The sequence below is a fragment of the Astatotilapia calliptera genome, chromosome 13, assembly GCF_900246225.1.
Source record: "Astatotilapia calliptera chromosome 13, fAstCal1.2, whole genome shotgun sequence".
In the NCBI taxonomy this organism is placed as follows: Eukaryota; Metazoa; Chordata; class Actinopteri; order Cichliformes; family Cichlidae; genus Astatotilapia; species Astatotilapia calliptera.
The window spans coordinates 26202918-26230731 of NC_039314.1; the positions used below are offsets into that span (position 1 = coordinate 26202918).

The 27814-nt window shown below is 40.6% G+C and overlaps 1 protein-coding gene across 1 annotated transcript in view; it reads right to left on the reverse strand.

Annotated features, from left to right (window-relative positions):
- Nucleotides 1–1191: 1191 nt before the first annotated feature.
- LOC113035419 (G patch domain-containing protein 8-like) overlaps nt 1192–27814 on the reverse strand; it is an 80932-nt gene continuing 54309 nt past the window's right edge. The window contains exons 2-6 of the mRNA XM_026190971.1: nt 20602–20706; nt 13186–13322; nt 6538–6662; nt 2209–3979; nt 1192–1312 (exon numbers count right to left, since the gene is read on the reverse strand). Coding sequence (XP_026046756.1) covers nt 1192–1312; nt 2209–3979; nt 6538–6662; nt 13186–13322; nt 20602–20706 — 2259 coding nt within the window. The remainder of the gene's footprint in view (nt 1313–2208; nt 3980–6537; nt 6663–13185; nt 13323–20601; nt 20707–27814) is intronic.

A 27814-nucleotide genomic window follows, 5' to 3' on the forward strand; every position in this document is an offset into this window, starting at 1 on the left:
TGATGGAAGGAGATAGAGGAAGAGGATGAAAAGGATGGCTGGAGCAGGAGAGGAGGATGGAGGTGGATGCACGATGGAGGGAGGCGATGAGGAAAGCGGGGCATCTTCTCTGGGAAGAGAGGTTCAAAATCTATCTCCCTCTCCTTACTTCTTTCCTCCCTTTCCTTCTCCTTCCTCCTCACCCATTCCTTCTCCCACTCTTCGTGCCTCTCCTTCAACTTTTTCCTCTCCATCTGTTTCTCCTCCTCCTTCTTTCTCTCCTTCTCCACACCGCTTTCATCCTCCATCTGCTCCCTCACGGGTGCAACTTCTTCATTCACAGCATTAGCACAGTGATTACAATCAGTGACATGATTACCGTTAAAATCGTCACACTGACCACCGTCAATATCATCGGCTCCACCTCCAACACTTTGCTGAATCCCTACGCCGCTTTTGTAATCAATCACTGAATCAGAGAGGCTGTTTTTGTGTCGAATGTGGCACTGAGATTTGGCTTTCTCCTCCTCGCTGTGGTCACTTTTGTTATTTTTCTGGCTGTAATCGCAGTTATGACTAAATGCGTCATTGGCTTTGGAGTCATTAGACTCTATTTCATTCACTGTGTTTTTACATTGACAGTGGTCAGTGTGTCTGTTATTAGTGCTACAGGCAAAATAATCTTCAGAAAGGCCATCCACAGGTGTGTCTGCAGTTTTCTCACTGGCTTTTTTAGCCACGTGACCATGACAAAGACTTTTGTCTTTCTCAAAAGTAGCACTAGAGATGGCAGAACTGTCACGCTTATTTTGCATGGTGCCCTTTCCATCATCCTGACTGTGGTCATTGGGTTTGTTATTGGTATGACAGTCACTAAAAGGTTTCTCCGGTGAACACTTCACCTTTTCCTCGCCTCCAGAGGGACCGACGTTAAACTGGCTGTAGTCATTAGCGTCTGCATTGCTGAATTTGCTGTCATCAGAGCTGCAGTAGTTATCGAGTTTGTCAGCGGTGTTACCCTCCCTGGTATTTGAACACAGAGAGTGTTTTGTCCTGCAGAGCAAATGGCAGTCAACAGTTTTGTCCTCTGAAGTGTTGCAGGTGTCCTTGCTATTGAGTTCAAGCGCCTCGTTACCATCCTGAATGCAACAGGCCTCGCCCTCGTTTAAATCCGAAGTCATATCAGTGCAAGCTCCGTCTTGCCTTAAAACACTAGCGACTCTCCTCGCCTGTCTCCTTCCCCTTTTCCGTTTCTTCCTCGGCGTTGCCCCAGCCTCCGGCAATCCGCTCTTCCTCTTGCTGGCTGTTGCTGCTCTCTTCGACATCCCTTCCTCTGAAAGCGCATCGGCAGGGAGGGTCATGTCTACACAGGCCGGCCTCAGTCTGGGCTCTGTTTCTGTCTGTTGGGCAGAGCAGCATGTGGTCGGGCTTGACACAAGATTGCTGTGTCCTGCAGGTATTGTTTGTCTTTGACTGCACGCTGTTTCTCTAAAAGGAGCAGGGACAAGGCTAATCGTTGGTTTGCATGCTGTTTCTCTGTGAGGTTTAGGAACAAGACAAATTTCTGCCTGGCTTGCAGTGTCACAACAGGAAAAAGGAAGACAGCTAATCGCTGGGTTACATGCGTTTTCTTCAGCTTTCGGAGCAGCGCTTATCTCTCCCTTACTCAGATTCCTTTGCTCCTCATCTCCCTGTCTGTCCTCCTTCCCTGCTTGTGTATTTTTGTGTATCACCCCCATCTCTCTGTCATTCTGAGCAGGGTCGGGTGTAATTGCAGGACAGCATGGCATCTCTATAACAGACCCTGGGACGAGGCTAATCACTGAGTTACATGCTGCATCCCTGCAGAGGAGCTTTCTGAGCCCCTGGCCCCACCCGGAGGCTGATTGCTGAGATTGATGCTGGCTGGCCTCCCTTTTCACCTGCAGACACAGCTGGTTACACCGATTACACCGATTCACAGGAAGATTACTTAATAGCTCCCCTCTCTTCTCGTCATTTCTACCTGCCCTCTCTTGCTCTGTCTGATCTCGTCTTATCCTTCTCTCTTCTCCCCTCATCCTCTTTTTTATCCCTCCCACCAGCCGATGTGCTGCAAGATTACTTAATAGCTCTTTTTCTCTCTTCTCCTCTTTTACGGTGCCCTCTCTTTGCAGCCTGTCTTCTCCTTTTCCTTCAAACATCTGATTCACACAAAGACTGCTTATTATCCTTTTTCCCCTTTCTGACTCTTTTCTGTCTGTTTCCTCTCCTCTTTTCTTTCTCCCCCTTTTTCTCATTCCTCTCCTTACCCCACCCCTTCTCTTCCTCCTCCTCCTCCCTGATTTTTGAAGGCCTAGCGTCGGAGCATGGTGGCCTTCTGCAGAAATGGGAACAAATTTTAAAGCGCTTTCATCATGGCAGCTGGAGCGATCCGGAACTGCGTCGCTACCGCTACAATGGGCTACAAGTTCCATAGGATTTCCTGCCTGTCCTCCTTCATCCTCTTCTTCCCTTTCATCTATCTTCACCTCCTTTCCTCCCTTCATATCCTTCTGCCTCTGTTGGCAGTCAGGTTGTTTGATCACAGATGGCTTTATTCTCTCACCCCCTTCCTCCAGCCCTCCTTTCTTTTTTTCACCCCCTTCCTTGGCCCTGTTATGCGCTCTGAAGTCATAAAGTAGAGGATTGACACTGTAGGAAATGGAGGGCGAAGTTTTGGTGTAGCTGACCATCTCCGTTGGCCACAGAAGAACCCTGCTACCATCTCGGCTCAGGACACGACAAAACGGCTCTTTGGGACGACTTGGAGGCAAAGAAGCCGACTCTTTTGATGGAGCGGAGTTTGACTGGGGAGATTGGGGATTGGGGAGAGGAGTTTGCTTGGGCTGTGCTTGAGCTGACGTGGTTTCAACACATGAAATTGATTTTTTAGGCTCATTTGTTGTAGGACAAGCCAGATCTTTTACTTCTTGGGGTTGGGTTAAATCTGTCTGATTTTCCACAGCATCATGGATTTCAACTTTGCTGCTTCCGCATTCTGAATCTGTGCTTACACTTTCAGAAATATGTCCTGAAATGCCACTGTTTAAATAAAAATGAGCTCTAGTCCCACTTTCACTGCTGACTTGGGCTCCAGTCCCATCGTCCTTACATAAGGAGAGCTGGGCTCCATTCCCATTGATAATTGAGTCCTCTACTCTGATCACATTGCGATTACATAAAGAAACCTGGGCTCCAGTCCCAGAGAGTCCCACAGTTCTTTTCTCAGTAGACATAATGGCTCCAGCCTCAACGGGTCGAGTTTCAGTTTTACTCTCCTCACTGCACTGGTTTCCAGTATTCCAGTGATTTACACCAACAGCAACCATGTCTGCGGATGATTTGAGCTGCTGATCGGTGACTTTCTCCCCCAGATTTGTTTTCCTGTCATGCACTGCCGCACCTTCTTGCTTCCCTGACAAGCCAGAGCCCTGCCCTGCTTGGATAAATACGGCAGCTGATTGGTGTAAGAGGACACAGCTCCTTTTGGGGAGCGAGAAAGAGACAGGGCGGACTCTGCTCAGGATAGACTGGACGTCAGAGGCTCTGCATACTTCCCTGCTGCTGTTGATGCTGACATTGGTGGTATTAGTAATGGAGGGGGTGGTGGAGTTCTTGCTGATGCTGGTCACTGTGGTTTTGTTGAAAATGGAGCCATTATGGGTGGCGCCAGAGGCTGTTGTTGGGATGTTATTGGGAGTAATGGGATGGCTTAAATAATCATGAGCCCAAGGGATCTTGTTAAAGTGGCTGTTTTCTGTAGAGCTGTTGGTATCACTGTTTGTCAGGGTGGTGCTGATGCTGGGTGTAATGGTTGGCAGTTGACTGTAATCCAGATGGGTCTTGTCAAGCACGCAGGAGTCAGAAGCAGCAGTAGTTGTGGTGCTGTTGGCGTCTGTTTGCTCATAGGTCCACTGTGTTTTGCTCAGGAGTGCGGTTTCCAGAGGAAGGAAGGGCTGTATCCGGGGGATCTGAGACTCTAGATGGAGAGGGGAACAGAAAGGATTATAGCAGCTGACACTGGTTACATTTACATGTAGAACATAACAGGATTATGTGTCGAACCTAACTATAAAGAAAAGAGTAGGAAGGGATACAAAATACCCTTCCTACAAAGAATACCATTCATTTTTAAGGCTTCCTATACAGTAATCTCCTTAGGCTTTTTTGAGCATTTTGGTACCGCACCATTACTCTTTTGTTGCTTTCAGCACGTCTAAATATGATTTATGGATGTAGGATGGACTTAGGAAAAAATAAGCGCAGATTTGAATGTGTCTCACTTAGAAATGGCAAAAAATAAGACTTGTGTAATATGTGTAATATCCATCTTTTTACAGCCATTATGGGGCTCACCGTGCTGTCAGACATTCGTCTGTCTATACGTCAGTTTGGTGAGAGATTTAGAGAAATTGTTTGTTGCGTGAAGGTTTTAAGATGAATCATAACTTTAAAAGTGATCTATAATATGCTACATCAGAAACCTTGTTTGTAAACTGTTTGAATTTTAGAAGGGGAATTATGAGTCTTCCTACTCTAAAAGTGAAATGTATTTAGGACTTCAACTCCACTTAAATTCAACCCTTCTTGAACTTTTGCACTGATTTCAAATTTAAAATGAGAAGAGGAAACATATTGAACGCGTTGCTGTTGCTTACTTTTGATCTTATTGAGTTATTCTCACAGCATTTCTATTGAGACATTCACATACACTGTGAATGTGTTGGACAAAATACTGTAATCTCAAGTACAGTATAATAAAATAATAATAACTTATCTCAAGTGCAGTTTTCTCCCTCTTAACTAAAGGAGAAGTAAAGTAAAAAGTAGTAAAAACTCTATAATAGTAAGCAACTTGACCCAGAAGCATCCTTTAGTTATGCTGCTATAGGGAGGTTGCTGGGGATTTCCCATGATGCACTGACTACTTCTTCTCCAGGCCCTGCTACCACAGCATGTCATTAACTCTTGTATTTTTCTTTCCCAGAGTTTGACTGATGTTTTTGTTGTTCATGGACTCTCTATGAGGAGCTACAATCTTTTCTGTCTTCTATATTCTCATGGCTGCACCTCCTCTCTCTCTACTTCTTCCTGTTACAAAGAAATTCCTTCACTGGGACTCTCCACCATTTGACCTTAGAACTGAAGAAGCTTCTCGGATGAGAGGTGAAACGTCTTCAAGTAACTTAAAGAAGTCCAGACGCTTTTCTTTGCAAGCTCCTTTGACTCCTTCTCCCCACCTTCACCAAATGCTTGTTCATATCATCTGGGATCATCTGATCATTTATAATTTGAGTTTTTACCTTACAAAACAAGCCGCCTTGAGACAAGTATTCTTGGTGCTATATCAGTAAAACCGGTGCTATACATGAAACTAAATTCAGTTGGAAAAATATTTTTGAACAAGATACGAAATCTTAAGTTGCGATAGTTATATACCTTCCACCTGTGTTGCTTCCCGTTTCTTTCATTATTCTGTTCTGCTACAGTGTTTCCTCTATCTCAGGTCCACCAGGTAGACTAATTAAGGATTACCCTGCCCCTGCTTATAGGAGGCTGGGAGAAGGGTCTCACTGTCTCCCAGACCAAGTAGCTCTCCAGCATCCCTGCTTCTTTGCTTATTTTCTGGTTCAGGACTCATTGTTTGGCTTGCCCGGACTCTTTATATACTTTTTGTTTCTTTTTTTGCCAAACTTCTAGACATTTACTTCCCATTTTTTCCTGGTAAACTGAAGTTCAGGTGTTGTTCTACTGGGAACAGCAACTTTGTAATGTGTTAAGGTGAGCATTTTTGTTTTTCATCGTAACTATGATAGTCAAGCCACTTCCTTGCAGAGGACAGTAAAAGCAGAGATATAAGCGCTAAGTAAATAAAATAGAATAGAATAGAATTCAACTTTATTGTCATTGCACATGCACAGGTACAGGGCAACGAAATGCCACCATTTATGCTCAAGCTCCTTAACGCACAACTAAAATACCCCAGTGTCCGCCAGAGCAAAATATAAACTGTAAAATGCTCATATGATATGATTTATTCTGGAGTCTTAAGCCATTCCATTCGCACAAAGGTCAGCACTGCTGAGATGGGTTGGAGTTGGTCAACAGCAAGAAATTGTGTGTCAAGGTTCATCAATGTTGAACACAGGGCAAAATGTCTGTGTTGATTTATTACAGCAACTCCAGTGATAGCTTAATTTTCCCTAATATTCACTGCAACTACAGAGACCCTAAAGCATCATTTTATTCAGTGTCTAACCAACCAGATTAGGTGCTTGTTATGTTGTACTCCACGCCTCCTCAAACCACACCCTCTCATATGTGTGCATTTCAGGTCTTATACATTAGAAAAGAAGTGAAAGCTCTGACATCAGAGTCTGCTGTCAACAGAGATATTTCAGCGATTCTGCAGCAGACCACACGCTATTGAATCCTTCAATATCAAGAGTGATATCCTCATCACCCAAACCAAACACATACTCATAAAGTATTTAAGAAGCCTAGTACATGCCTTTTTAAGTGGATAAAAGCTCTTACTTGTTCCCAGTGTGGTGTTGCTTGGATGGATATTGCTGCCGTTCTGCACAATCTCTGGTCTGGACTGATCGGCTGAGTCGACAGCCACGGTGGTGGACCGGAACATGGGACCAGAACCGGGAGCACTAAGGAGAGGAGGATACAAAGACCAAAGCGTTAAAAGACCGCGAGAACAGGACGCAGCAATAGATCAGAGAATGAAATAAACAGAATAAATTAAAAGAAGAGAAGAGAGAAGAGTACAAAGGAAAAAAGGGAGAAGGGAAAGAAAATGGGAAACGTAGACAAAAAGATGAAGGTAATGAGAGAAAAATGACAAAAGAAAAGATAAGGAAATCAGAAAGAGGGAGATAAAAAGAGATGGAGAGGAAAAGGTTAGAAGAAAGAAAATGCAAGGAAAAGAAAATGAGGAGACAAGAAGAATCAAATGATGAATAAGAAGAGATGTGAGGAGAAAATGAAGTGGAAACAAAGAGGAGAGGAAGCAAGGAGATAGGAGGGAAAGATTTAAAAAATAAAGGCAAAGAGGACAATAGAAATATAGATGGGAAACTGAAAGGGAAAAAATGAAGAGTGGAGGAAACAAGAAGATGAGCATTGAGGAGGGCAAGAGGAGAGTAGAGCTGAAATCCAGCTGAAAATCAATTTGGCCACGCTTCTCTTCTCTCTCCTTTTGTGCCAGGAGCCAAACTGCATTGTTGCAAATCTGAAAATGGCTATGACAGCCGATACTGATACATGTACCCACTCTCCTACCTCCCTCGCTTCCCCCCCTTCCTGACACCATGACATCCCCCTCCTCCAATCCCTCTCTCAGCAGCAAGACATCTCCCCCCCTCCCCTCTGCCCAAACATCTCCCAGTGTCACAGTGGATCAGGTCAGGAGACAACTGAGGAAGCTTCGCCCCAGAAAGGCAGCAGGCCCAGACAAGGTGTGTCCTAGGATGCTAAAGGCGTGTGCTGCTGAACTTGGGGAGCCGCTACGAGTCTTCAACCTCAGTCTGCGACTGGGGAGAGTGCCCGCCCTATGGAAGACATCCTGCATCGTCCCGGTCCCCAAAAAGAACCGGCCCAATGAGCTGAATGACTTCCGACTGGTGGCACTGACGTCACATCTTATGAAGACTCTAGAGCGGCTCTTCCTCAACTTCCTCCGACCACAGGTACAACATGCCCAGGACCCACTACAGTTTGCATACAAGGCGGGTGTCGGAGTGGAGGATGCCATCCTGTACCTCCTACACAGAGCCCACTCACACCTGGATGGGGGAAAAGGCACGGTCAGGATACTGTTTCTTGACTTTTCCAGTGCCTTTAATACCATCCGGCCCTGTATGCTTCAGGAAAAACTGAACAGGATGGAGGTGGACCCCTGCCTGGTGGCTTGGATCTCCGACTACCTCACCGACAGACCAAGTACGTCAGGCTGAAGGACATCACGTCTGACACTGTGGTCAGCAGCACAGGAGCACCACAGGGAACTGTGCTGTCCCCTCTTCTCTTCACCCTGTACACCTCTGACTTCTGCTACAACTCTGAATTATGCCACATTCAGAAGTTTGCAGACGACACAGCCATCATGGGGTGTATCTGGGATGATCAGGAAGAGGAGTACAGAAGTCTGGTGAGGAACTTTGTCGCATGGAGTCACACAAACCACCTGCAACTCAACACCTCAAAGACTAAGGAACTGGTTGTGGACTTCGGGAGGTCTAGAGCAGGTCCACTGCCGGTTCAGATAGAGGGGGAGGAGGTGGAGGTGGTCAACAAGTACAAGTACCTCGGGCTGTGGGTGGACAATAAACTGGACTGGTCATGCAACACAGAGCACCTGTATAAAAAAGCCCAAAGCCGACTGTACTTCCTCAGGAGGCTGAGGTCTTTTAACATCTGCAGGAAGCTCCTGAGGATGTTTTACCAGTCAGTGGTTGCTGGAGTACTTTTCTATGCTGTGGTGTGCTGGGGGAGCAGCACAGCAAAGGAGGACTCATCCAGGCTGGAGAAACTGATCAGGAGGGCTAGCTCTGTGGTCGGCATGAAGCTGGACACTCTGGTGACAGTGGCAGAGAAAAGGACATTAAAGAAACTGATGGACATTATGGACAATGCCAGGCATCCTCTGCACACGGCCATTAACAACCAGAAGAGTCTGTTCAGTGACAGGTTGCTTCTCCCAAAGACAAGAACTAACAGACTTAAAAACTCCTTTGTCCCACACGCCATCAGACTGTTTAACTCCTCTCTGGAGGGGAGAGGGAGGGGAAACAGGAGGACAAAGGAGGGGGGAACAACTAAGCTGTAGTGCCTCTTCACTTCACTGTGCAATACTTTTGTTAATAGTCAACGGTGCAATAGACTCAATACTTGAAATGTGCAATTCACTTGTATTTTTATTTTTATTCCTATTTATTATATTTATCCCCTTCGTATATTTTATTTATATTGTCTCTGTATTTATATATATGTGTGTGTGTATAACTCTGTAACTTCTGTCGGTGCTGTGCTTTTTTGGAAATCGAATTTCCCAGAGGAACCCACCCGAGGGATTAATAAAGTTCTATCTAATCTAATCTAATCTACAGTGAGTGGGTTCAGCCGTGCAGCGTGATTGGTCAGAAACACTTCATAGCCACTCTGAAAATACCCGTTAAGCATAACAAAATGCATTTTATTGCATTGTGACCAACGAGATTCTCAGTGATCTCTCTTTTCTTCTTTACTTGCAAGGCTGAGAGACAAACATAGGTCAGTCCAGGAACACATGAAGAAAACTTTCATGCATGGAGTCAAAAGTTGGATGTTAGATCATGTCTTCAGAGAGTATTTTAAGGCAGAGATCAATGTTCGCTTTACGTGGGCGTGCTCGGGTTGGGACTTGCAGCTTTGAGCTCAAATTGTGGATTCGTGTGCAATCGTATACATTTTGAGAAATCAATTTTTTGTGCTTGGTAGCTCGCCAGATGAACCTTTCTCATCACACGCTTTGAGCAAGAAGCAGCCAAATCTGCATCATCTGTTTTTGGACCTCTCTGTTTGTTTATCATTATTCTTACAGGATTTTTTTAAAGACAAACAGCACGTGAGCACAACAACTGTTTGGCAGCCCACTTGAGAGTCCCAGATGTCGGAGCCTCCCACTGGCACATGAACAAACAGACTGATATGTAGATTTTTCAGCAACATTAACACGCAGCTGTAAAGCAGCTCTGACAGACATAAACATGGCGGGGTGTTCCTCGTAATGGATAAGCCAGCTCACGCAAGTTCATCATTTCTACCGTCTGATGATCGTAACTCACTGCAGCTACATGAAAAGGACAGGGCTGATTTAGTAAAAGTCATTCCTGTTCAGTCGGGCGTGAGAAAGTACCCACCTCCAATATTTTGTGAGCTTCTGTTGTGATAATTGTGGTAATTTTGAGGCATATTTTCCACTCATTTTGCATCCTATCTGCTGTTTTCAACCCCTTTCTAGTAACTGTAGATATTTGTGTTAATTTTGTGCAGTCGGAAATTATATTTCAAATTAAAGCCTTAATTTGTTGGTCAACTATTTTTTCAATATTTTGATTACAGGCTTGTGTGGGGCAAACATTAGGTTATTTTTAACCACTCTGACAACTATACTGTAAACATATTGGAACAAACATAGTAACTGAACATGCATAATATTTTACGTAACACCCATAATTTGCTTCTGCAAACCCAGAACTTATCCAACACACCCACTCTGGATGTTACAATAGTACTGGACAAATGCAGCTACAAAGACACTATAGAAATAAGTACAGTGAAATTTTCCTAAATGGGTACTGCACATCTGTAAAATACTTCAAGTTAATTTAAATATAATCAGTTACACCAACTTAAAAAGGTCGAAAATTTCTGAGACATTAAAATGATTGAACTAGGTTTTTCTAAAGTATAAGTTTTGATACAGTTTTATTCAATTATGTTAGTATTTGTCACCATGCTCTTCACTCTGAAGCCACCCATGGGTATAACTACTACAACTACTGTTTAGGTCCTTAAGTTTTGTGGCGTACTGTATTTGGGTCTCACATGGTTACTTAAACACATAATTTTAATCAGATGAGGGTATACATACTAACAAGCGCAGCTATATAAAGTACTCTACAAGTTCTTGAAATATCAAAAGTTTGAATGTGTTCTCACGAGGGTCACCACATGGGCTACACAGGAAACAGGGAATGTCTTTGGACGTGAACACATGAGCAGCAGCGAGGCCAGTACGAGCGCTTTGGTGTTTGTGGATTTTAAATTGTTTTCTTGAATGAAAAAGATGTGCTCGGAGGTTAGACAAGTTTCAAAATGCAGCAGGTCAGGTTGCTGTTTGATTAGTGACATTATTATCCTGTAATAATTCACACTTTGCATATTGTTTACACAGAGTACTAAAGTAAACCAGTGGAGCTATCAAACTGAGACACAGTGTGAGGCTCTTAAATACAAGGCCATCATTAATTCACATTTGAACTTTGAATGTGTCAAGTTCACTCTGCTACCACATGACTGTACCGCACAGTGCAGCTCAAATCACATCATCAAGTTTGCAGATGACACAACAGCGGTGGGTCTCATCACTAACAATGATGAGTCTGAATACAGAGAGGAGGTACAACACCTGGTGGACTGGTGCCAGAGCAACAACCTGTCTGTTCAGGAGACTAAAGAGATGGTTGTTAACTTCAGGAAGACACCCCACTGCACATCAATGGATCTGCTGTTGAGTTGGTCAACAACGGGAAGTTCCTGGGTGTGCACATATCAGATGACCTCTCCTGGAACCTGAACACCACCACCATCACTGAAGAAAGCCCAACAACATCTTCACTTTCTCAGAGGCTGAACAAGGCCAGTCTCCCTCCTCACGTCCTCACATCTTTTTACCGGGGAACCATTAAGAGCGTTCTCATTCCTCACTATCCAGTACGGGAACTGCACTTTCGCTGAAAAGAAGTCTCTGATAGTGAGAACAGCAGAGAGGATCATTGGAGGCCCTCTCCCAATCATTTCCTAGCTCATCATCAAACACATCATCCGATGTGCAATCAGCATAGTGAATGACACTTTCCACCCCTCACATGCACTGTCCTCCCTTCTTCCATCTGGCAGACGGTTTCACAACATCAAAACCATAACGGCCAGACACTGCAAGAGCTTCTTCCCCCAAGCAGTCAACTACCACCAAAGGGCCGATAAACATAAACACTTTTACAAACAAACACTTTGACAAACATAAAGATCTCTACAAACATTTTTACAGTACTCACCAGAAGACTCAATAATAACAACACAAACTTTCACATCTACATTATGCTACACTTGCACATTTTACATCTTTCACATGTCTTCGTCTTGTCTTGTCCACAATATCCTGACCATAACTTGAACATAGTATTCAATACCAACATCTCACTTTACTGTAATTACACATGATCACTTTGTATTGTCTTTTGTCCGTGTTTATTATGCATAGATATAGTTAGTATTAGTACCTTTTCATCTTTTTCATTTTACTTAAATATAGTGAGTTATTAATTTTTTGTCATTTCTAGTTTTATATCCCCTGTAGATATATTTTGATACCCTTATAAATGCACCATGGGGGGCTTGGGGTGAAATGGCATTTCGATAGATACACTCTATACTATATATATTGTTGTATTGACAATAAAGATCTTGAATCTTGAATCTTTTCCCGCCATCTATTCTGGAATGAGCATTGTCACAGTTTTAAGTCCTGTGTGATGATGAAGCAGAAGACAAACTAAGTGTGGACAGATTATTAATAATATTAGTCTGATAATGTGATTTATTTAGCTTAAAAGATAGAATAAGTTTGAGATTAACCTCATGCAGGACAAATGTACTTATTTATGAGCAATTTTCCAAACTTCTTATAAACATAATGGAAAAAAAATTGTATTTGATAACATTTAATATTACAATAATGGATTACACAGAACTGGGCAATAAATGTCATTACACTAGATGTCTTTCTGAAAGTGCTGTAACTACGTTTAAGGAAGTACGTCCTTCACTGTTATCTTCTTTAGTGCCATGTAGCAGGACAAAGCAAAGCAGCTACCTTAACTCTACTCCCACAGAATGCAATACAATGCAAAACACCTTGAGGTGACTGTTGTTGTGAATTAAATTCAGTAACAACTGAATTTCATTTTTAGCTTATTCAGTAGTCCATCTAGTTTTTTTCCTCTAAATCTGCTGCTTGGTGCTGGTGGAAATGGTACTCCTGAGAGCTGGAAAGTGAACCAAAACTATCAATCTTCTTGGTCATAAAACAAAAAAAACAAAATAGATTTTTTTTATTCATGCTCTGTGGGGCTGAAGAGAAAGGCAAGAGAAAGGCAGATGTGGACATTGTACTCTTTTCATCCCATTGAAAAACTACAGCTTGAAGTCCTAAAAAAGACTTTAAAAGATAAAGAAAAACACAATGTTTAACAGTTTCACTGATTTTTGGAAAACATATTTTTTTACCAAGTCGATTTTGAAACATATTCCATAAAATATAAATGGAGCAACTGATACAATTGAGCTTTTTACACATAAAATATAATAAATGGGTTGAAAGGAAAGAAAGAACTTATGGATGCTACTAACCACTCTCCCGTCCTCCTGTCTTCATGCTGATTGAGTCTCCTCAGCACTCTCTCCTCTCTCTTCTCCTCCCTGCGCCTCCTCTGCCTCCTGCAGGCCAGTGCTCTGTAAAACTCCCTCTGTTTCAGCTCCTTCAGTCGCTGCAGGACAAGCAGAGTGATTAACAGAAGCAGATGCGGTCGTATCAGGGCTGCATTAAAAAGGAGATGTAAGAGGTCAAATGGATAATGCATTAAAAAGATGAATTTAAATGTTTAATTTGTGAGGTAAGTGGGTGGAGTTATCAGTCTTGTGTATTTGCTTTGTCTGTAAGCGTGTGTGTGTGCATTGTTTGTGCATGTGTGTCTATATGCACCGTCTAAGTCAGCCAGTGTCAGCTTTAGTAGAGTCCAGACCAGCTTAATTCACTTATTGAGCTCTGTCTGCAAGCTGTCTGCTGACCGGAGATACTGATACAGTGTGCGAGTGTCATTTGTGCCCGTGTGTGTGTGTGCCTATGTGTGTGTCACAAATAATAATAATGATAATAATATACCTGTGGGTTCACATCTCAAATAGACAGATGACAAGAGACAGACAGCGAGGCGGGCGGAGACACCAGCAAATAGATAAGCAGACATAAATAGACAGACAGATAAAACATGGAGGCAGGCAGGGAGACAGACGGACAAACAGAGGCACAAAGAGACAGGCTGGAAGACAGACACTGTGGGGTTTGTTAAAGTTTGTTATGTAGCCTGTGATTTTTCATGGAAGGTGTACATACAGTGTGAAGGGTGGACAGAATGACAGGAAGCCTCACGGTAGACCATAACAACGCGACAAACTAGGACTGAATCAACACCGTTAGCACATCGTCAACCGTTAAACTGTGAAACATGTAGACTGGTTTACAGCATATCAATATAAATACGAACATTTAAAAAAAACAACCCAACACGTGATAGTTTCCTGCAATACCGATGATGTTGCCTATTAACCTGAGGTGGAATGAAGGCTATGTCTCTTTTGTGCAAACTGAGCCCAAATGCTCTTTTTTTGCTAACATTTGAGTGATTATAGCATCATATTTTTTAGCACTGATTTAGGCCACATTCATTCATAACACACACATTTACTGCTTACTTTTGAACCTATTTTTAACAACCTTTCACACACTTACAGGGAAATTCAGGGGATTCAAGGGAAATTTGGGGTTATGTATCGTGCCCAAGGACACTTTGACACTTTGTGGAATAGAGCCAGTGTCCTTCCAGATGGTCAAGCTGCACAAACTTCTAAGATACATTCATTCAGGTGAGCCCTACATACCAAATCATATCATAGAATGGAGACTACAATAATAGAGCCCTTGAAAAAGTATTTGCCCTCTTTCTGATTTTTTTCTTGCATATTTGTCACACATGTTTCAGATCATCAAAACATTCAATATCATATACAGATAATTCACATGATTAACTGATTATCCACATTTTCTAAGAAACTAACTTACATTTCATCAGCCACACCATGCTCAGATTAATGTTAGACCTTTTGAATAAATAACTCACTTAAATATAACCTGTCTGACAAAATGAAGTATACTATCAGATCAAAAAGCAACACATCATGCTGTGATGTAAAGAAACAGATGAGAAACAAAGCCATCCATCGGTCTGGAAAAACATTATAGAGCATTTTATAAGGCTTTGGGACTCCAGTGAACCACGATGAGAGCCATTATCCACAAATGGAGTAAACAGTGGGACAGTGGAACAGTGGTGAACCGAGTTGCTGGCCGACCAAAATTACTCTAAGAGCGCATCAACAACTCACCCAGGAGGTCACAAAGGAATCTAAAGAAAACATCCAAAGAGCTGCAGGCCTCAGTTGTCTCAGTCATGAGTTCATGAGTCAACAATAAGAAAGAGAGTGGGCAAGAATGGCATCCATGAGTTCCAAGGCAAAAAACTCTTTTGGGAAAATATTTAGTGGACTGAAAAGACAAAAGTCGAATCTTTTGGAAGGTTTGAGACCCGTTACATCTGGTGTAAAACTAACACAGCGTTTTAGGTCATACAAACAGTCAAACATGGCGGAGGTAGTGTAATGGTCTGGGGCTGCTTTGCTTCTTCGGGACCTGGCGACTTGCTGTAATTGATGCAATCACAAATTCTGATGTCTAACCATCAGTTTCAGAGTCATTACCAGTTGCTGCAAACATTTGATTACAGTTCTTGCAGGCAAGGGTGGCACAACAATTTATTAAGTTTAGAGGGCAGTTACTTTTTCACACAGGCACTTTTAGATACCGGTTTTTTTTTTCTCTGAATAAATGAACTGATCATTTAAAAACTGCGTTATGTATTTACTTGTGTTTAATATCAAAATGTGTTAGACTAACATGTTCAGATCATCAAAGAAAGATACAAAAATAAGAGATTAAGAATCACAGCATTATACATGCTCTACAACTATCTAGGAACATGAAAGTCGTGCATTGCGAACAGTAGAACCTCTTGGAGTCTTAGGATGATGCATGATGACATTTTTCATCCAAATTTCATGTTGTCACATTTAGCTGAATACAGTTTGAGTGATAAACAAAAATAAGCTATTTCCAAAAACAGAAACATGATATTAACAGATTTTCTGGTATTTCCCCTGTTTGTTTTCAGTAATTAATTTGCCCTGTGGTACACAGCAAGATAATGAAATCAGAGGAATTTCCATGTACTTTACATTGTGTCAGCTGGGATACTGAAGCGTCATTACTCAGATGTGAAGCTATCAACCAATGCATAGTGTTTATAAAACAAACACCTCCCTCCACTCCTAGCATCATGTAGCAAATTCCTTTTTAAAAATATATATTAGTCTTACTGCTGTATTAGCAGCATTTTTAAATTAGACATCTCCTTTGTGTGAATCTTTTTTGTGAATATTTCTAAAGGGAGCCCTGGTTCAAGGGATCCTTATGCTTAGTATTCATCTACAATCCAAGGTTGCATTTATTTCCTCCCATGCTGATATTGTTATGTAGTGGAAATGATGCTGACCAGGTGAACTGTAGATAAATCACTGCTGGCAATAGCAAACAGGGAATAACAACTTACCCCAAACATAATGTAATCAATTGGAGTGTTTCACTACACTACACCATATAGAACATGAACAATAGATTTGAAATTAAAGATCCACATCGAACAGTACAGTTTGTATACAAAGGGCTACTGTATCTAGAAAGTTCATCAGCTGTAAAGCATTGGCCGAAAGTCGGTAGTTTCACCTCGAGGATTATTGTTTCCTTTAAGATTCACAGTGCTGGAGTGCAGAGCACACACAAAAAATGATGTGTCACCTTTCTGCTACTGACAGGTCTCACTGTTTAATTTATATATTTTATAAGATAAAAAAAAATATGTCTCTGTAAGCAGCATATATAGGATAAACTGTGGATGGTTGTTTTTCTCAGTCTGGCTCGTTTCATCTGTCACAGCAGCACATCAAGCGCTGGTGACGTAGCCCCTCTGCAAACCACTTCATTTCTAAAAGAAAATGGGACCGTGACTGACCGTGAACCAAAAGATGGGCAGCTTAGCCGAGTGTGTGCAGGCTAGAGAATATTAGTGCTGGAAAATCCATTTCCTGCAAGTGTTGCAGTCTCGAACAATATGCCCTAAATGCTCCACATCCTCAAGTAAACCTAATAACTCTGACACACAGCTAACTGTGAAAAATATTATGCCTCTTTCATCACTTGCAAGTGAACAAATGGTAATTGCAGCAAATACATTCCTCCCAGCACCTATAATTTTGTAAACACCCAAACAGCTGCAAGTTCTCAGAGTTGCCTTCCTCCACATCTCTCTTTTTTACATCCAACTGAAGAGAGAAAAATAATGAGAGAAGAATGTTGCAGCAATGCGACAATTTCACATATTTAGTTCAGGTAATCAGGCTGCATTATTGATAATCTTTGTGTTTTTATTTAATTAGGAGAATTTGTACTGTTGATTTTTAACCTAAAATGACCCTGTTTGCCTATTATTGGCTTTATAGATTTCATTTAATCTTTATGTCTTACTCTATAGAGGTATAGACTTCGGAATATCTTCATGAGGAATGTCTATGCATGCTGGTTAGTCAACCACAAGATTAAAACCACTGACTAGAGGATAATAACATCGATCACCTCATTACAATGCAATGTCCTGCTGGGAAATCTTGGGAAATAATAGGACTGAAAGCTATATTCTCTTGGGTGAAAGTCCAGCATCTGACTTACGCCATTGCACCTTCCTCCTCTGGACTTTGCTTCTTATCACAATTTACTAACTTGAAACCTGACACTTCAATGTGTAGATTTATGAGTAACCAACACACGTGGAGCTCTTTGGCATTGATTCTCCAAGCCTTTGAACTCTGCTACAGTAACGAACACCATTTTTCCAAATGAAATTTCCTCATTTGGTGTTTTGTTGATGATGGAAAACACATTAGTCTAATGTCTTCCTTAAGTCTTCAATGCAATTCTAGTGACTGTTTCTAGGATACGATTCACATCATTTTCAAACTTATCAAATATGTGACCCTCGTACCCTATCGATATGATTACTGTCATCCTAGAAGACACTAGAAGAAATGTATCATCATATGATGAACGTGATCACTCAGAACATCTTTGTATTGATTTGTGTTGACCTTTTCCTCTAAGAAGACCCAAACCATATCGCCCCACCATCAACTATCTGTACATATAAAGTAAAACTGATGACTGCTTTTGCCCAATAAAATAACTTGTATATATTAAACATTGATTATTTCAGTGTTTACTCTTACTTTTTTATATTATTTTCTTTCTCTCTTTCTCAAGTGCAAATGGCCCGTGGATGATATGTATAAAATCCAATATAACATTATACAATTTTGGAGGGGCATAATACTGATATACAGTGGGCTGTGTCATCAGATAAAACCGCCATGCATTATGTGAAAAAAATCAATCGTTAATGGATTTTAAAAAAAGAGGAGAAGAATATTTGTTTTTGGCGAATCTTGTAAGTTGAATATCTGACTGGTTGTGATACTTAATCACATTGATACGAAAATCATTTTTAAAAAATCTAATGCTGCCATAAAACAGTTGTACTTATTGATTTGTAACATCAGCCACAATAGTCTAACACACACGAGCTGTGTAACTGTTAAAGGGGCAACAGTTTTAAACAAACTATCTAAATTTCTGCTTCAGATCTCTTGGTATATATATATAAAGTATGTAAATTCAAGAACTGTAACAAGGACCTAATATAAACTCATTTTAAACTTTATTAGGTACACCTGTTCAACTTCTTGATAATGAAAATATCTAATGAGCCAATCACATGGCAGCAACTGAGCAATTCAGGACAGGGGATGAAATGTGATTTAAGTGACATTAAGTGTAGGCGGTCGGAGTATTTCAACAATGGCTGATCCACTGGATTTTCACACACAACCAGCTTTAGGGATTACAGAAAACAGACCAGATAGAGAAACTCTACAGTGAGCGGCAGTTGTCTCGGTGGAAACACCTTGCTGATGTCAGAAGTCAGAGGAAAATAGCCAGACAGCATTTACCTGAGAGAGGCAACAGCAACTCGAATAACCAGTTACAAGCAAGATATGCAGAAGAGCATCTCTGAATACACGACAACCTTGATACTGATGGCTTTCAGCAAGAGAAGACCACAACAGGTGCCACTGATGTGGGCTAAACAAAGGTAACTGAGGCTACAGTTCACACAGGCTCACCAAAATTGGTCAGTAGAAGACTGGGAAATGCTGCTTCATAGGAGGAGTCTAGATTTATGTTGCAACATCTGGATGGTAGGGTAAAAACTTGGCATAACCAGCATGAAAACCTAAAGCCATCCTGCCTTTTATCAGTAGTCCATGCTGGTGATGGTGTAATGGTTTGTGGGATACTTGCTGCACGTACCTCCCTTTGAGCCTCTTAGCACCAACTGAGCATCGTTTGAACTCTACAGCCTGCCTGAATGTTGTTGCTGACACTGTCCGTTCCTTCAAGATCATAGTGTGCCCATCTTTTCCAACAAGATGTAATGCACCATGTCACAAAGCTTAAGTAATCTCACACTGGTTTCTTGAACAGCACAATGAGTTCACTGTATTTCAGTGGCCTCCAGAGTAATGGGACCTCAGTCCAATAGTGCACCTTTGGGATGTGGTGGAACGGGAGATTCTCATTATTATCATACAGTCACAAATCTGCAGCAACTGTATTACGCAATAATGAAAACGTGGACTAAAATATCTCAGCGATGTTTCCAGCACCTTTGTGAATCTATGTCATTAAACTTTAAAGTAGTTCTGAAAGCTAGAAGTGTGTGCCTAATAAAGTGTCTGTTGTGTGTAATGTTGTTGAATACGAATATATTTAAAAAGTAGATCAAAACGTATATTTCAACACACATAAAGTTGTTCAAACTTCTGGTTTCTTCTCTTGAGTGTGTGCTTTCCCTCTCGCTCTCTACCACAGAGAGCTAATTACTGTAAACTCAGCTTTTTTATTTTTGTTTTTGCTTTTTTTTTTTAGCACCACTTGGTCAAAAGATGCTTTGATACATTTTCTCTGCTCATCACAGAGGAAAGAAAAACCCGGGCTTTATGGTTTGATGTTCTGCTTGCTTGTCTTGTTTGCCTATATGTTCTACTGCTGTGCGGTGTGTGGGCCAGACCATCAGGTCAGCTGCAGACGCTTTGGCCCAGTGTTTCACCCATAAAACTAAACCTTTGGGGGCCCTTGTTCCATATGCATCTTTGCTTCGTGCCACTCAACATTCCCACCAGCGTACTGTTCACTAATCCACTCACACATTCTCGGTACTGATGAAACTGACTTCCAGAGCTCACGGTCGTCTTTGTGTTGGTATTTTTATGTTAATTTCATGTTTTTTGTTAAAATAAATTAGTATTTACTGGCCTTCACCCTGTGTCTCTGTCTCTTGTCATGGCTTCTGAGCTGAGGTCTTGGCAATTTGCATATATTAAGAACATTATTATCCATATTAATCACATTATAATAGTGGGTTACCAAACAACGGGCTTTGCCTAGTGCTACTCTGTCACCATGTCCACTCCGAGTAAAAAAAAAAAAAGAAGCTAATCCTGTCATAATGTAACTGTCAATTCTTCCATGAAATGAATCAGAAGTGCTGCAATTTTTAGTCATAGTGGTCATGAGGATGGATACGGTTCTGTGTTAGTGGGATTTTGTAGACCACAGCGAGTGTGCCGTGTGTCTGAAATCAGACTCGAGTGCTTGTTGTGGCACTGGGATGTAATAAATCCATGACCTTGGTCTGGAAGGTTTAAGGTGTTCTGTGGCAGGATAAACCAGACCTCTTGGTGCCTTGTTAAGGTGGCATGACTCACCTGCCTGTGGTGATGGTCGTAGGAGTTGATGTGGTTGTCAAACTGTTGGTGTCTCAGATACTGCTTATCGCAGAGCTCACAGTAAAACCTCGAGTCCCCCTCCTCCTACCAAGAGACAAAGGTGAGAAGGAAATCAGACAAGGAGAAAGGAGTGAAGTCTTAATATGAAAATATCATTTCTTATATTGTGTCTGTGTGGTGACCTTGGGAGTTATTGCTCCATTAACAAGACATATGGCTCTTTATTCTCAGTTTATGATGATTTTTTATTAGAAAAATATTCATTTTTTAAATGGTACTTTTTGAAGCATGAAGCATATTATTTTCTTTATTTCATGTGCAAAAGGATTCTGGTTAGTGCAAAGGGAGTACAGTGTGAAAAAAAGGAGGAAAAACAAAGATGAAGCTGTATCACACAAAGTTTCTTTCCAGATTAATTTTCAGCAAACTATCACAGTTTTATCTCTTTAAAAGTTTGGCTATAGCTTCCTCCTATACACACTTTTCCCTTTGGACTTTTGAAAATGAAAGATTTTAAGAACAGACTTAAATCATTCTTTTTAATAAAGCTTGTAATTAGGGCCAAATCAAACTCAGACTTTCTGTGATACACAGACCATTTCTTTCCCACCCTCCTCTATTATAGGCGTTTGTACACCATCTCTGCATGTCATAAAACTGTGTCTTCTCTGTCCCAGGCCAGTGTGTGTTCTGTTTCCCTGTGCCTTTTTTTTTTCTTCTCACCCCCGAGCTGGTCAGGACAGATGTTTGCCCTGCTTGTTCTGCAGAGGTTTTGTTCTGTTAAAAGGGAGTTTTCCTCTCCGTCTGTGTAGTACTTGGTCACTGGGAGCCATCTAATTGAAAACCTACTGGGTTTCCATACTGGTTGTCTGTTTTTCTGTGCTGGCCCTGTAACAGGCTGGTGACCTGTGCAGGGTGTACCCTGTCTCTCGCCCTATCATAGCTGGGATACACTCCAGCAGCCCATGACCCTGAATTGGATAATCAGAATAGAATGGATGGATGAAGTGAAATGAACTAACTGAATGCATTGACTGGATATTGAATCCTTGACTCTTCAGTATGTCCTTTGACATCATGGTATCTTGAACCCTGGCAGGAAGGTGAGGGTGAAAGACGAAGGACCCCCCAGGTTTATACAGTAGCAGCCTGTCACTGACAAGAGTAGAAACCCTACCTACCCTATCATACCTTGCTTTATCATCTATTTTAGACGGGACCATAAGTTTCTAAATGAATATCATGGTATAATGCACAAGACTTGCAACCAGTGACTGAGACTGTAAACTCTTCTTAAACTGTTACTCAAGTCATAGTCTGAGTGAAAAGTGAAGTCATATTCTCAAGGTCTTCTTTACAATTGGACTTCTTTTGTGCAACAAGAGAAGTCACCCGAGTGCTGGTCATTAGAGATAATGCAGATCAGAGATCTTTTCGATTTGTCTATGTGTGCTGACCGTAATGAATTTTAGGTAATGGTTTTTCTGTGTAAACACTCTGCTTATTACAGAATAAGAAAAAAGATTTGTAAACCCTCTAATATATATTTTCTACATATCTCCAACAAACATGAACTAAACTTCACCAGATCTGCACACAAGTCCTCAAAGGCAATAAAGAGAACCCAATTAAACAAATGAAATGAAAATATCATTACTGGTGATTGTATTTTTCTGGGCTAGATGACATTTTAAAATACGTAACACTATTCGGATCACAAGGCATGCAGCTTTTAAAAAATGTAGAGTTTGTTAAATTAGATTGAAAATAGTCATTCTCACAATATCCCAACAGAAATTACAAACAATACTTATACTAAAGCACTGTAAAGTATTAACTAGCTAATATGTTTTTTGTATTCAAATCATCTGATCAAGATGTTAAATACAATGCATAAATGTATGTGAAGGCCCTGAAGGTGTTTTGAGAGAAATAGCTGATTACAAAGACGTAGATTGTTATGCAAAACCAAACAAACTAACAAAGCCTCAGAGTTACACAGAATGTTTTTATTTTCATCTTATTGCACAGGATAAAAAATAAATATATAAACTTTAAGGACCTTCGGGCTACATGATTTAACTGTGGAAAAGCCCAGTTTGCATGATGAACACTTTTAGTGTTGATACCCTTAAGGAATTTGACTTCTGCCAAGTGGAATTTAAAATACAGATGTTTTTCATATTGCCATTTTCACATAAAGAGGACCAGTGATGCTCATTTTCATATCCTTTATGTAATCTTCAGGTCTGCTACAGTAGCTTTGATTCTCATTGTTCAAAATCAAGGAGTATTTTGATGTTATTATCTGCACTGATGCAGCCACTTTTAGTTTATGCCCTGTCTGTAGCAAGGTATTTTAGCATCCTTTCCTCTTCCTTTAAGCCAGCCTTGCCCCTTATTAGCACAAGGATTGAATGTGCCTACAGCCAGGGCTGTGTGCTTCAGAGGAGCATATAAGGGATATCCCATCTGTCTGATGTCTTACAGGTCCAAGCTTACAAAAAATGAGCATTTAGCGCAGTCTGAAACCTTTTCGCTCACAGGGATCAAATGCACATACAGTGACTTCAAAATGTGGCAATGTTTAATATGAGCATTCCCAATTCTAACAGTAAATAGTTAACAGAAAATAATAAAATAATAATAAAAGCACTTTAGCTGTGCATTTTGTAAAGTGTAAATGTCTCTTATGACCATGTCTAAAGCAGATTTACCTCATATACTCTTTCCTTATCGAAGAAAAAAGAAGAGAAGACAGAAACAAAACTGCATTAAGCCGCCTGCTGATTAAATTATTAGTCATAGACTCGAAAAATCAGTTCACAGCCATTTAGATTATGTAAAGAAAAATAAAATCTGACTTATCAGATAAAGATGGAAAAGTACATTTCAAAGTGTGTTTGCATATTTATAAATCGTGATTTTGAAAGTTGGCCATAGGAAGCAAGATGAAAACAAAATGTGTTTGTGGAAAATCCCTCTGTGTTGGCTGGAGTGGTAAATTACAGCCATAACCAGTATCGGTTGTAAAATGCGTTTATGGGGATGTGTATTCATCATACTCAAGCTTTTAATTTGTTACCTGTCATATTGTGTGTGCGTGAGTGTTTGTGTGTGTGTGTCTGTGTGTGTTCATTGTTGAGTTTGTCATTTGGAGTGATGCTGTCTCTATTGCTTCCGATGGCTAATGGGCCCTTCAATCACAATTATTGATCAGCAATCTGAGTGTCTGAGTGAACACACACACACACGAGCTGATACACACCCAAATATACACGCACAAAAAAAACACACACAGTTTTGCAAACCCATATGTGATAATTTCTCTTTATACAGAACATACAGAAGTGTGTCTAAAGCCCACGTGCTTTCACAAATGCAATGCAAGATTTTAACACGCACGCACACACGCAGACACACACATTCTCCATTAATGGAAGATTGATTTATCTTTTAAAGCAGGGAAAACTCAATCTGTGACACGACCTTCAGTGGAGGTCTGGGTACTCGGCTGTGTGTGTGTGCGTCACAGATTGCATAAGTTGGAAAATTCCAACTTTTTGTCTCTAAAAATCGAGAAGCTTCCTGAGCACTGTGAGCATTGTGAAGAGGTCTGTGGGAGAGGAGGGGCCAGAGACAGAAAGACAAAGACAGAAAATGTGATAGAGGACAGACAGAGACAAACAGAAAGCCTGTGACAAAAGCAGAGGGGAAACGCAGACAACCTCCCTTAATCCCTCAACGTCCCAGAACGGCTGCCATCCTCTGCCATTACCGCAGGGATCTCCTCCTTTACTCAGCATTAGCTCATCAGAGAAGTGATTACCGTAGCTACCATAATTCCATTAACTAACGAATTTATGTTGCATTATTCTATTACACAACGAAACATTACATTTGCATTATTTAATCAAAGACGGCATAGGTTTGCATTATGTCATTAAAGATGTCGTTGGGTTGCATTAAGCCCGCTGAGGATGGGTTTCCATGTCCATTACACATGACTTGCTGGATAGTTTGGAAATTGCTGCTCAGTAAACTCAAATTAAAACACATTACAGTTTAGAAGCTTTTGGTGCACTGCTGTGCAACAAAATAAAGATGTTTTCTTGCTGTTCTTTGAAAATCGCATTCCTTTTTTAAAATTTTATTTTATTTTGTTTTTTTACTTCAGTTGTGGGAGAGCTTTGTGGAAGAGTTTGGGAAATTGTCTGACCTGTAGAGTGAATGAATTTTTTAAAACCCTTTGGACAAACTCAGATGCACAGTTGTGAGGAGAAAAAGTAACCTCCCAAATCCACACTACATCTTACAAGCACAGTTTTCAGTGTGAAAAACAATTTCTGAATAGCTGCTTAGTCAGACCACATGTATTTAAAAAAAAAAAAAAACTCAGCTAACTGAAGTAGAGGTGAGTCACGACATATCAGTCAATCTCCAAAAGCTGGTAAACAACTGCATTTAAAAATACAGATGTGATGCTGGCTGCTGCATTCCCTGCTTTAATTTCCAGTTTATTTCAGTGCTCAGGTGTTTGGTTCATGAGAGAATGAGCATAACATCTCACTGTTCTGCCTTGTGACCTAAGTGGGTGATTGGTAATTCATCCAACTGTGTCTGTTCAAGCATTACTCAAACATTATTCAGTTGCAGATGAGTTTGAAGAGACTTAAGTAAAAGTAGCTGCAGTAACATTGTCTTGGCTGTTTGACTCTCTATGTCTTTACACACCACTGTGCATTTAAATATTACTTATTATTAATCTCTGGCTCTCTTCCATAACATGTTTTTTGTCCTGTCTTTCTCCCATTATCCCCAAACCGTGGCGAACGATGATGTCCCTCCATGAGGCTAGTGCCTTGCTGTTAAAAGGGAGTTTTTCTTTCCGACTGTCACCAAGTGCTTGCTCATAAAGGGTCATCTGATTGTTGGGGTTGACTGCATTATTGTAGGGTCTTTACCTTACAAAATAAAGCGCCTTGAGTCAACTGTTGTTGTGATTTGATGCCATATGAATACAACTGAGCTGAAACTGAATTGAATAAATCTGTTTTCCCTTCATGAGACACCAGGAAAAAAAGAAAAGAAAAAACAGGGAATTCACTTTCAATCACTTTCACCAAATTTACTAAATCATATAACTAAATAGCATATTTCCATACTTCTGTGTGGAGCTTACATGCTCTCCCTGTGCTTGCAGGGGTTCTCTCTAGTTGCTCTCACATTTTAATACATGCATATTTGGTTAATTGGTGATTAGTTCACTCGGAATTGGTCACAGGTGTGAATGTGAGCATGAATGGTTGTCTGTCTCCCGTGCTGGCTCTACGATAGACTGGCAACCTGTCTTGTGTACTGGACCCTATCCTAGTGTAGAAGCCTGAATTGGATATGCAGTTAAAAAGATGGATGGAAACGCAAAAGCAACTCTGATGGACCTTCATCTTATCAACATGCCAATATGAACCTATTGGCTAGTCTGTTGACTTGATTTTCTGGGTACAACTCCCAGTTTTTATGGATTCTGGTCTAGCCACAATAATACAGAACATGCATTATATCTATACCCAATGATGAATGTCCAATTCTTTCATTTCTAATTCTTTAAAATGGAAATTGATGCTTTCAAGATTGTATTTTGGTACTTGCGTGCAGCCAAAGCATGTTCAAACATGATTGCTCACGAGAAATAACAAAAAAAACTAGAAGACTTCTGGTACTGAAGATCTTGTCCCTTGGTTACAAATTCTACATATTTATATGATGATATCTGATTATATAGACATTAACAAGAAGTCAATAGGTAAATTATAAATAAGATACAACCGTTAGATGCAGAGCAACATGAGCATCCTCTTGATTTCATGATTCTGGACACTTGACTAATGTTGAAAGGTTGGAATGAAGCTATTAGAAGAAAAGATAACTTTCTCCATAGACCTACAGACAGCTGGTATACATTTGTCTGAATTTGAGTTTCCTTTTTCATATTATGAAACCAAAACAGGGCTCATATCTGCTTGCAGATGCAGAATTGTCTGTTATGTCTTGTTACTGTAATTGTCAACATCTGATTAGACCTGAGTGTTTCATCTTGACTCCTCTGCTTTTTTTTACATTTCAAGTTGAAGAAAATATATGAAAGAAATAGAATATAAAGCATCAAATAGTCCACATTTTGCCCCGCTCAACTCAATATCTTGAAATGTTTTACTTTTGGTGAAACAAAGCTGTCGGCTGTAACTAATTTGATTTTCGATGTCTTGTAACTGGCTTGATAAGTCTGATGTGTGAAGTGAAGCCCCTCTGCAGCTTTTTTCCTGCCTCGCATGCTCACTGAGCTGCTCCTGTAAATGACTTTCTTACTGACAGATTTCTCTTCCTCTGTCTCCCTCAGGGTTATGTTCTTTCTCCAAGCTTGTACTTTCTTAACACTAATGACAAACCACAGTCAGGATGTAGATAGACTCTTTTATCAGGTTTAAGGGAATAAAAAGGAGAATATTGATCATTTTATGCTGCCCATGGTGTGGCTTAATCATCACTTTAATGCACTAAAAATTAGGGACAAGGTCAAAACATTTTTCAAAAAAAAAAAAAAAAGGAGAAAGAAATGAAAGAAAGATGAATTATTGAATATTTTCTGTCAGTGTATGAAGAAAAAGACGAGATCTGTAGGAAATGCTGCGGCATTTGTTCACCTTTATACTGACTGAGCTCTTTAAATGTTCTTTCACTGCTTATAATGAATACCGGCTGATGTGACAACTAGGTGATAAGTAGCCTGGAAGGTTAGCAGCATTCAATAAGAAAAACTGAGTCAACCTTTTAAAGAGCATGCAGCAAGGAAAGATGAAGTCACTGCTCACTACTAGTAAGGCCTCTGTGTAATATCTCAGAGTGCCAAAAGTCAATAAAATATGTAATATAAGTAAATATGAGGTTACTTTATTACCACCGACCAAAGAATGCCACATTTTTTATTGATCATCTTTTCAAAGGGCCACATGGAGCTATTGACTCGTGCGCTGTTATTTTGTGTCTTTATATTAAACGCAGTTATAATTTTCTTTGCATTTGATCCGTTTTATTCATGTGTGGTTTTGGCAGGTTTTTTTCATCATTACATCCCTTCTGGAAAAATAAAGGCTTGCAATAAAAAAGGAAAATCAAATTCAGTTAAATGGTA